Source organism: Salmo trutta, chromosome 40, assembly GCF_901001165.1.
Source record: "Salmo trutta chromosome 40, fSalTru1.1, whole genome shotgun sequence".
Lineage (NCBI taxonomy): Eukaryota > Metazoa > Chordata > Actinopteri > Salmoniformes > Salmonidae > Salmo > Salmo trutta.
In genome coordinates, this window is record NC_042996.1 from 25,013,554 (window position 1) to 25,024,113 (window position 10,560).

Consider the following 10,560-nt stretch of genomic DNA (forward strand, 5'->3'; position numbering starts at 1 on the left):
AACAGCAGCAAAGGACCCTGTGAAGATGCTGGAGGAAATATGTACAAAAGTATCTATTGCCACAGTAATACAAGTCCAATATCGACATAACCTGAAAGGCCACTCAGCAAGGAAGAAGCCACTGCTCAAAAACCGCCATAAAAAAGTCAGACTACGGTTTGCAACTGCACATGGGGACAAAGATCGTACTTCTTGGAGAAATGTCCTCTGGTTTGATTAAATAAAAATAGAACCTTCCTTCTGATTCCTGCTTGCAAGTCGAAGAACACCATCCCAACCATGAAGCACGGGGGTGGCAGCATCAATTTGTGGGGGTGCTTTGCTGCAGGAGGGACTGGTGCACTTCACAAAATAGATGGCATCATGAAGTATGAAAATTATGTGGCTATATTGAAGCAACATCTCAAGACATCAGTCAGGAAGTTAAAGCTTGGTCGCAAATGGGTCTTCCAAATGGACAATGACCCCAAGCATACTTCCAAAGTTGTGGCAAAATGGCTTAAGGACAACAAAGTCACGGTATCAGAACAGCCATCACAAAGCCCTGACCTCAATCCTATAGAATATTTGTGGCCAGAACCGAAAAAGGCGTGTTGGAGCAAGGAGGCCTACAAACCTGACTCAGTTACACAAGCTCTGTCAGGAGGAATGGGCCAAAATTCACCCAACTTATTGTGGGAAGCTTGTGGAAGGCTATCCGGAACGTTTGACCCAAGTTAGACAATTTAAAGGCAATGCTACCAAATACTAATTGAGTGTATGTAAACTTCTGACCCACTGGGAATGTGATGAAAGAAATAAAATATGAAATAAATTATTCTCTACTATTATTCTGACATTTCACATTCTTAAAATAAAGTGTTGATCCTAACTGACCTAAAAGAGGGAATTATTACTAGGATTAAATGTCAGGAATTGTGAAAAACTGAGTTTAAATGTATTTGGCTAAGGTAATGTAAACTTCAACTTTCATGTAAAGCGTTGGTCCCATGAGCTGAAATAAAAGATCCCAGAAATGTTCCATACATACAAAAAGCGTATTTCTCCCAACTTTTGTGCACAAGTTTGTTTACATCCCTGTTAGTGAGCATTTCTCCTTTGCCAAGATATGCCACACCTGTCAGGTGGTGGATTATCAAGAAGCTGATTAAACAGCATTATCATTACACAGGTACACAGTGTTAAGATGGCACCTAAAAGGATTGCTGACATTTTACATACTTCTAACCAACTGTGCTATTTTGTTAGTTTTCTTGCGTTGTTTAATTTATTTTGTACATAATGTGGCTGCTACTGTCTCTTATGACCGAAAATATATTCTTGACATCAGAACAGCGATTACTCAACTTGAACTGGAAAAGCTTTTTCCTTTAATGAGTCTGACGAGAAGGATATACTGCTTTCCCGGGAACAAGCCCAAATCCCCGTCATTTGCATGAAGCCGGAGAAAAAGGGAGCAGAGGTCGGGCTGCCTTATGAGAATTCGTAGGCGAGCAAGTAAACTCCCACTGCCATCCGTTCTATTGGCCAACGTGCGATCATTGGAAAATAAGATGTATGACCTAGAATTAAGATTATCCTACCAACGGGACATTAAAAACTGTAATATCTTATGACTGAACGACGACACGGATAATATAGAGCTGGTGGGATTTCCCATGCATCGGCAGAACAGAGAAGCTACGTCTTAAGACGAGGGGTGAGGGTGTGTGTCCATTTGTCAATAACAGCTAGTGTGCGATGTCTAATTTAAAGAAGTCTCAAGGTATTGCTCGCCTGAGGTAGAGTACGCTATGATAAGCTGTACACAACACCATCTATCGAGAGAGATCTCATCTATACTATTCCTAGCCGTCTATTTACCACCATAAACCAATGGTTAAACTAAGACCGCACTCTATAAGGCCATAAGCAAACAAGTCAATGCTCATCCAGAAGCGGCGCTCCTAGTGTCTGGGGACTTGAATGCAGGCAAACTTAAATCAGTTTTACCAGCATGTCACATATGCAACCAAAAAAAAAAACATTAAAAAAAAAAAACTCTAGACCACCTTTCATCCACACACAGATGCATACAAAGCACTCCATCCATTTGGCAAATCTGACCATAATACCATCCTTCTGATTCCTGCTTACAATCAAAAACTAAAGCAGGAAGTACCAGTGACTCGCTCAATACGGAAGTGGTGTCTATGCTACTGGACTGTTTTGCTAGCACAGACTGGAATATGTTCCGGGATTCATCCAATGGCATTATATATATATATATATACCACCTCAGTCACCGGCTTCATCAATAAGTGCATCGAAGACGTTGTCCCCAGTGACCGTACGTACATATCCCAACCAGAAGCTATGGATTACAAGCAACAACTGCATCGAGCTAAAGGCTAGAACTGTCGCTTTCAAGGAGCAGGACACTAATCCAGATGCTTATATAGGCTCTCTCATTGTTGTCGGTGATCAGGCCTACCACTGTTGAGTCGTCAGCAAACGTAATGATGGTGTTGGAGTCGTGCTTGGCCAGGCAGTCATGGGTAAACAGGGAGTAAAGGAAGGAACAAAGCACGCATCCCTGAGGGACCCCGTGTTGAGGATCAGTGTGGCAGATGTGTTGATGCCCTACCCTTACCACCTGGGGGCGGCCCGTCAGGAAGTCCAGGATCCAGTTGCAGAGAGAGGTGTTTAGTCCCAACGTCCTTAACTTAGTGATGAGCTTCATGGGCACTATGGTGTTGAACGCTGAGCTGTAGTCAATGAATAGCATTCTCACATAGGTGTTCCTTTTGTCCAGGGGGGAAAGGGCAGAGTGGAGTGCCATCAAAACTGCATCATCTGTGGATCTGTTGGGGCGGTATGCGAATTGGAGTGGGTCTAGGGATTCTGGGATAATGGTGTTGATGTGAGCCATGACCAGCCTTTCAAAGCACTTCATGGCTACCGACATGAGTGCTACAGGGCGATACTCATTTAGGCAGGTTACCGTCGCTTTGTTGGGCACAGGGACTATGGTGGTCTGCTTGAACCATGTAGGTATTGCAGACTGGGTCAGGGAGAGGTTGAAAATGTCAGTGAAGACACTTGCCAGTTGGTCTGCGCATGCTCCGAGTACACGTCCTGGTAATGCGTCTGGCCCCGCGGCCTTTTGAATGTTGACCTGTTTAAAGTTCTTGCTCACATCGGCTACGGAGAGTGTGATCACACAGTCGTTCAGAACAGCTCGTGCTCTCATGCATGCTTCAGTGTTGATTGCCCGAAGCGAGCATAAAATGGCATTTATCCCGGCCTGGTAGACTTGCGTGACTGGGCAGCTTGCAAAGGGTTTCCCTTTGTAGTCCGTAATAGTTTTCAAACCCTGCCACATCCAACGAGAGTCAGCTGTTCTAGTAGGATTGAATCTTAGTCCTGTACTGACGCTTTGCCTGTTTGATGGTTCATCTGAGGGAAAAGCGGGATTTCTTATAAGCGTCCGGATTAGTATCCAGCTCCTTGATTTCGGCAGACCTATCCTTTAGCTCGGTGAGGATGTTGCCTGTAATCCATGGCTTCTGGTTGGAATATGTACGCACGTCGGGACGAAGTCGATGCACTTATCGATGAAGCCAGTGACTGAGGTGGTATAACTCCTCAATGCCATTGGATGAATCCCGGAACATATTCCAGTCTGTGCTAGCAAAATAGTCGTGTAGCGCGGCATCCGTGTCATTTGACCACTTCCGTATTGAGCGAGTCACTGGTACTTCTTGATTTAGTTTTTGCTTGCAAGCTGTTCTGTCCTGCCAATGCATGGAAAACCCTGCCAACTGTATATTATCTGTGTCATCGTTCAGCCACGTCTCGGTTAAACATAAGATATTTGTTTTTAATGTCCTATTGGTAGGATAGTCTCGAATGGAACTTATCCAGTTTATTCTACAGTGATGGCATGTTGGCTAATAGAACTGATGGCAGAGGCAGGTTACCTACTCGCTGACTAATTTTCACAAGGCACCCTGATCTCCTCCACCTGAATTTCCTTTTCTTCAGGCGAATGACAGGGATTTCGGCCTTGTCTGAGAGAAAAATTATATCCTCATTAAAGAAAAAAATCTTTGTCCAGTGAGTATTCGCTGTTCTGATATCCAAAAGCTATTTTCGGTCATGAGAGACGGTAGCATCAACATTATGTAAAAAATAAGTTACAAACAATGCGAAAAAACACAAAATAGCACAATTGTTAGGCGCCTGTAAAACGGCAGCCATCCCGTCCGGCGCCATTCCTAGTAACAAGAGCATAGAGAATTTCCTTGTCAGTTTGCATGGTGTGGAATAATCTAGATCCTATATAACTGGTGCGATGACAGGACAGGAAGAAGAGACAATGTATAAATAGCCTTGTATCCAAGGGTTATTTCATACCTGTCCTTGGTAGAGTCCTGCGTCCTGTATAGTGCTGTCCGGTTTGTTCAGAGGCTCGAACGTGTTGCTCATGTACTTGTTCCACAACCTGGTCTCTTTCTCGTCTGGGATACTGAACAGTTTACGCATCTCCTTCTCAATGGTGTCTGCATCACAGGAGGTTATAGAACAAAGGTAACAAATAAGCAACATGCCACATACATTGAGTATACAAAACATAAGGAACACCTTCATAATATTGAGTTGCATCCCCTTTATGCCCTCAGAACAGCCTCAAATTGTCAGGGCATGGAATCTACAAGGTGTCGAAAGCATTCTACAGGGATGCTGGCACATGTAGACTCCAACGCTTCCCACAGTTGTGTCAAGTTGGCTGGATGTCCTTTGGGTGGTGGACCATTCTTGATACTCATAGGAAACTGTTGAGCGTGAAAAACCAAGCAGCATTGCAGTTCTTGACACAAACCGGTGCACCTGGCACCTAGTACCATAGCCCGTTCAAAAGCACATATCTTTTGTCTTGCCTATTCATCCTCTGAATGGCAGACAAACAATCCATGTCTCAAACGTCTCGAGGCTTAAAAATCCTTCTGTAACCAGTCTCCTCCCCTTCATCTACACAGATTTAAGTGGATTTAACATCAATAAAGGATCATAACTTTAATCTGGATTCACCTGGTCAGTCTGTCATGGAAAGAGTAGGTATTCCTAATGTTTTGTACACTCAGTGTAGGTGACAAATTGAAAAAAAGTACACACATGCACCTGCATACTAAGGGCAGAGAAAAATTGGGTATATAAATCTCATGCTCTGATAAATTGGCACCAGATTAATTCATTACTTTATAGTAACACTACCTGCCCATGTAATTGCTGATTACTTGTGTGTGCTTTAGGGAGCAGAGTTTTGGCAGTTATTTTGTGAGTGCATAATTTTACAGTAGTCAAAAGCAAAGTCAGTGTTCATAAGAGGTTGACAAACAGATATCAGTGACCTTCCCCTGTGATTTCACTGTTTAAATTGACCATTAAAAGGATTGGCAATTCATCCGATTTTCATAAACTTAAGAGATGTTTGTATTATCAGTGAAATAACTAAGAGCAATGGTGCACGGGAACCAAAGTATACAATCAACAAGTCAAATTTAGAACATGTCAGGATATAAATATACAATCCTAATATCAGGTAGAAAATGAGTGGAAACAAATATATTAGTTATTAATTCTCTGTCAGGTAGAAGACAATTTCTACTGTACAATCACTATGACTGGTGGCTAATGGATGGGAATGATCGATTCATTCATTCGCTGGCTGAGAGAAGTGGCCAGTTGCTACATTTGTCAGGTTAACTGTACAATGAATATAATGGTCATACCAATGCTTACTAGGGTTACACCAATATAATGGTACTCTATAGCTCAGTTGGTAGAGCACGGCGCTTGGTAGAGCATGGGTTCGATTCCCAGGACTACCCATACATGCACGCATGACTATAAGTCACTGTAGATAAAAGTGTAGGCTAATACTTATAATACTATTATATTATAATGGCAGGGGCTCATGAGTGGCGCAGCGGTCTAAGGCACTGCATTTCAGTGCTTGAGGCATCACTACAGTCCCTGGTTCGATTCCAGGCTGTATCACAACCGGCCGTGATTGGGAGTCCCATAGGGCGGCGCACAATTGGCCCAGCGTCATCTGGGTTTTGCCGTCATTGTAAATAAGAATTTGTTCTTAACTGACTTGGCTAGTTAAATAAAGGTAAAAAAATGTTTAAAACGGGGTAGAAAACAGGTGGAAATAATCCATGAGAAAAGAGACTAGAGTTTCTTCGAAATAAAGATACTATCTGCTCCATTCATTCTGTTAGGGAGAATAACAGTGTCTGCCTACCTATCGTGTCTGCTTTGCTGAAGCGTCTGGTGACCACGTTGTCCATGTTGCGGTCTTCACACAGCTTCAGTTCTGTGAGGTACACCTCCACCTTGCAGTGCTTCACAAACATACCCTGTTCTACCACCTGTTGAAATATGTCAATAGAGGGTGTCTTACATCATGACAGATGGCAAAAGAAGAAAACTCATTAACAAATGTGTTTGTTTTTCAAATTAAAACACTCTACAATGTTAAAGTTCTTACATGACAGCTGGCATGAGAAGAAAATAGTTACCACTCGGTTATAATTTTGGCAATTAAACTCATTACATTGTTAATTTTGTTCAAATCATTTGTTGTACATGGCATATGAAGGAAAGTAAAATATGTTTTGCTAATCAAACTCATCATGACATTGCTCCAATATGGGCAAGATTTGCATTGCTGATTGAGTACAAGTTGGAACTTTCTAAAACTCTTCGACATTGAACAGAGAAGCAATCACCAACTTCACCAAGGAAACAAGAAATAAAGAACACAGCATATGGCAGTAGAAACAGAAACAAACTAAGAATTTGGCTACCCAGTTAATAGGACTATCTATAGACTGAAAGCATTGTAAGTGTATAAACTATAGGCTACACTTTCTAACTCCCTTGATGGGAGCGTGTCACGGAGACTCTTAATATAGCCCCAGAGTGTAGACACAGCTGAAGGGTCCATTCCTATTCATTTCACACAGCCCCTCCGCTGGTGGCTGGCCCCACACCATAGGGTACAGACCCGCCCTAACCCCAGGCAATGAGATCAGCTGTAGGCATGGGTCAGATTCACCCACCAGACATCACCCACCGCCCTCCTTATAAAATGAATGCCCAGCCATGTGTTCCACACAACGCAGAGATAAAAGGCAAGTCTCATAGTAACAAACTGACAGAACAGTCAAAGTTCGAAAACAGCTATGCTAAGAACCAACCCCGATCCACCCCGCCCCCTCTCTTTCTGCTTAGGCTCTCTCTCCCTTGTTCGCTCTTCCTTCGCTCTTAAAAAGCCTCTGTCGCTCTCTCTGTTTGACCTCAGGCAGCATTCCACTATTTGAAAAAACAAGGACACTCTAGAATCACTCCCCAGGTGACAGGTTCTCTACGTTGAAGCTGAGTGGAACCGCAATAGGAGAACCCGGAAAATCAATTCCAACAGTCTGACAACACGGTAAAAGAACCCCCAAAAGTGAGAAAGAAAGAAAACCTCCTGCATGTTGTGTCTCGTAGCTCGCTCCATGTTGCGGTGTTTCAGTCATCCAGAGCACTCTCTGAAAATAGAAATGGCCAGGGCCACTCGATACCCCCCGCAACATACATGGCAAAAAGGGGAGGATCGATGGGGGGAGAAAAATAAAGCACTGCAGCAGCCATGATGCCATGACTGGCTAGATTTGAAAATGCAGAAAGCCATGTCTGGCCTCACGGAAGTACAGTAGGCCCGGCTGGCAGTTAGCCGTTAGAAATAACCCTACGTTATCATAACCCCTTTGGTGTTTCCAGGAACACAATCCTTATGTGAGTTACTGGCTTATACTGTAGTCAGTTGCCAGAGTTAAACCAAAAGCACACCGAATAAAAAATGCAACTAAATAATATCAATGCAGCCTACTTCCATTAGAAAATCTGATCTTCTGAGGACAACATTGAATCAGTAAGCGTCTGTACTCGGGACCACTTCAGGTTTAAAAACCAATCAAGTCCTTATACAGAATGTTAGTTTCGGTCCATGTATTACAAATTATAGCTAGCATATTTGGAATACCGGTAGCTAAATTGTATCAAAACCAGTCCAGCTGCGTTTCTCTTGAAGAAGACAGTGAGGGACATAGCCTAAACATTGAGATAACTTATGCTTGAGATTCAGTTACTAGCTGGGAGGGACTAAATATCGATCTAGAAATCAAAGTTATCCTGGTATCCTTTTTCACAAATCGTCCCAATCTGACCTGTGCTGAAGTATATTGATCAATCCAACCCTACATCCAAGATTGACACAAATGGAAACTTCTCAATTACTCCTCAAACCACAATAACCTCTTCAGCTACAAGTAGGTTATCAACAAACAGGCCAAACGGCAACCATTGAAATGTAACTGTGTACTGACCATATTATCTTATCTCATACTATTCACCACTTCACATAAAGTACCTGAGCCTTGTGCTCTGACTGAGCATCTCTTTCATCTGGCTACCGCTGAGGCATTGGTGCTACGTACACTGTACCCAATCAGCTCTTATACCCATACAGTAGGTCTACATTATTTTATTTATTTGACCACTTAAAAACAATGATATTGGACCACACCAGCCATAATTAGCCACTAATAACATCACCCATCCTTACCTTGCGTGAGATAGGCTCTTGTCCCTCCATCAGTGGATACCAGCTCACTAGCTTATTCCAGCCTTCTGTTGGGATCAGGATGTAGTCCAGCTCATCAATGAGGTGCTCCTTGATGGCCAGAACATCCCCATCTACTCGAGAGAGCCGGGTCATGTTCATTAGGCAACAAACAATAGAAAATGGACTGACACGGAAGGACTACCTGAACCTGGCCAATAACAAACATACATTTTTGTTTGTTTGCCATAATGAATATGACCCAGGTTGTGTGGCGAAAGAGGGTTTACTAAAGGGAAACATTTTAGGACAATGTATGGCTAGGGTTATAATGGGGTTGTTCAATTGGGACAGCTTCAATGGTGGTAGTCTACTCATAACGGCAGTTTCTCATACAATAAAACAAAGCAACAGAGAGCTTTCTATAGACCAGAGTAAGGCTACCCTTAACCATTTTCATTGATGTTTAGAGTATATTATAGAGCTATGTTTTGTCATACTTAGCCTATAGAAATTGCACATATAACAGCCTTTAGTTAGCTATATCAGGTAAGATGCATCATGTTGTTCACTCTAAACATCCTGTACTGCGCAAAACAGTGGTGGGTTCATCTGGACACACTGGGGATGAGTAAAATAGCATGTTATGAAATCACTATTTCCACTAATCCCTCCAGAGATAGACAATAAATATTGCTCAAGGAGGTCTAAGTGTGGTGCATCTTACCACTTGTAAGGAGCCCCGAGTTGTCCACTGGCCCAGGGTAGACATTCTGGTCTCCCATCTGATATTTGTCCCAGCTGTCAAAGCCCACATATTTCTTCCACTGTTTGAACCAGTGGCTGTCCACTAGGTACCTATGTAGAAAGAGCACTGTTTATTTAGATTTGAGATCACGCTAGACCTAATGAGTTTGGGGTAACAGATGGTATCTGATAAGTAAAAAAAAAAATGTAAAAAAATAAAGTGTGTAGCTCCAAAGTACAGGCAGGGTACCCACTAGCCAGCAGAGCTGAGAGAAAGTTACAAAAGTCTGTGTTTCTCATTCAGTTGATCTTTGTTAATTAGAGAGAACTCGAGACAAAGGGGTCATTTCAGAATGACCAGCAGCTGTTCTGTTATTAGTTTAAAAAAAATTACTTTCATTGACATTCATTTGGAGTAACGTTAAACAATGTAAAGAATGTTACAATTACCATAAAACAGATGCTTGCTAACAGTGTGAGCTAGACAAAAGTTAGCTAGTTGGGACACTTGATTGTCACTAAATATCAATTATGTCAGCAGCTAACTGTTTGATACTGGCACGTTTGAATGTGTTAGTTGGCAAGCCAAGTAATTTTGACAGTTGCTTTTCATGACTCCTCCCTGACTTGCCAGATGAGCTTACGTCACGGGCAAACCACTTGAAATCAAGCTAGCCAGCTTTGAATCGCAAGATCATGAAACTGAAATCATTGGGAAAATACATGTATTTTACTAGCTACGTTGGTAACGTGCCTATGTGTCTAGACAATCCCATGTTGGCAAATAACTTGGTCACTAAAAACAGTGGAATGTAGCGAACCAGCTGGCTAGCTTTAGCTGACAGAAGCTGATTGGCTTGATAGCTAACGTTAACTGGCAAGGTAACTGTCAACACGGCCTGTCACACCCGCTCTCCGCTGCTTTAGCACTTTGACAGCCACAATAAGATCAGCCAGCACCTTCCTAAGACCTTTAAAAAGTTATCTGCAAACTCTTACCAAGTATCTCCCTTTCGTAGCTGTGTTTTCAGCAGTGCTGCGACTTCTCCTCTCTGGGTATCCAGATCAGCCGCTCCTCCTTCCGCCATCTTTCCTTGAACATCACCCGCTGCATGGTGGGATAGAGAAGCGTCTCACACGGGCGTAAGACAGCC

The 10,560-nt window shown here is 42.7% G+C and overlaps 1 protein-coding gene across 5 annotated transcripts in view; it reads right to left on the reverse strand.

Annotated features, from left to right (window-relative positions):
• Window positions 1–10,537, reverse strand: part of LOC115180587 (ubiquitin carboxyl-terminal hydrolase 15) — a 44,082-nt gene extending 33,545 nt beyond the window's left edge. For 4 of the 5 annotated variants that reach the window (XM_029742779.1, XM_029742777.1, XM_029742778.1 and 1 more), the window contains exons 1-5: window positions 10,406–10,537; window positions 9,387–9,517; window positions 8,663–8,793; window positions 6,293–6,419; window positions 4,399–4,544 (exon numbers count right to left, since the gene is read on the reverse strand). In XM_029742779.1, the coding sequence (XP_029598639.1) occupies window positions 4,399–4,544; window positions 6,293–6,419; window positions 8,663–8,793; window positions 9,387–9,517; window positions 10,406–10,494 (624 nt within the window). In that variant the 5' untranslated portion in view covers window positions 10,495–10,537. Of the gene's footprint in view, window positions 1–4,398; window positions 4,545–6,292; window positions 6,420–7,522; window positions 7,980–8,662; window positions 8,794–9,386; window positions 9,518–10,405 lie in introns of those variants that run through there. The other variant, XM_029742780.1, reaches the window with a different exon arrangement.
• Between the last annotated feature and the right edge of the window lie 23 nt (window positions 10,538–10,560).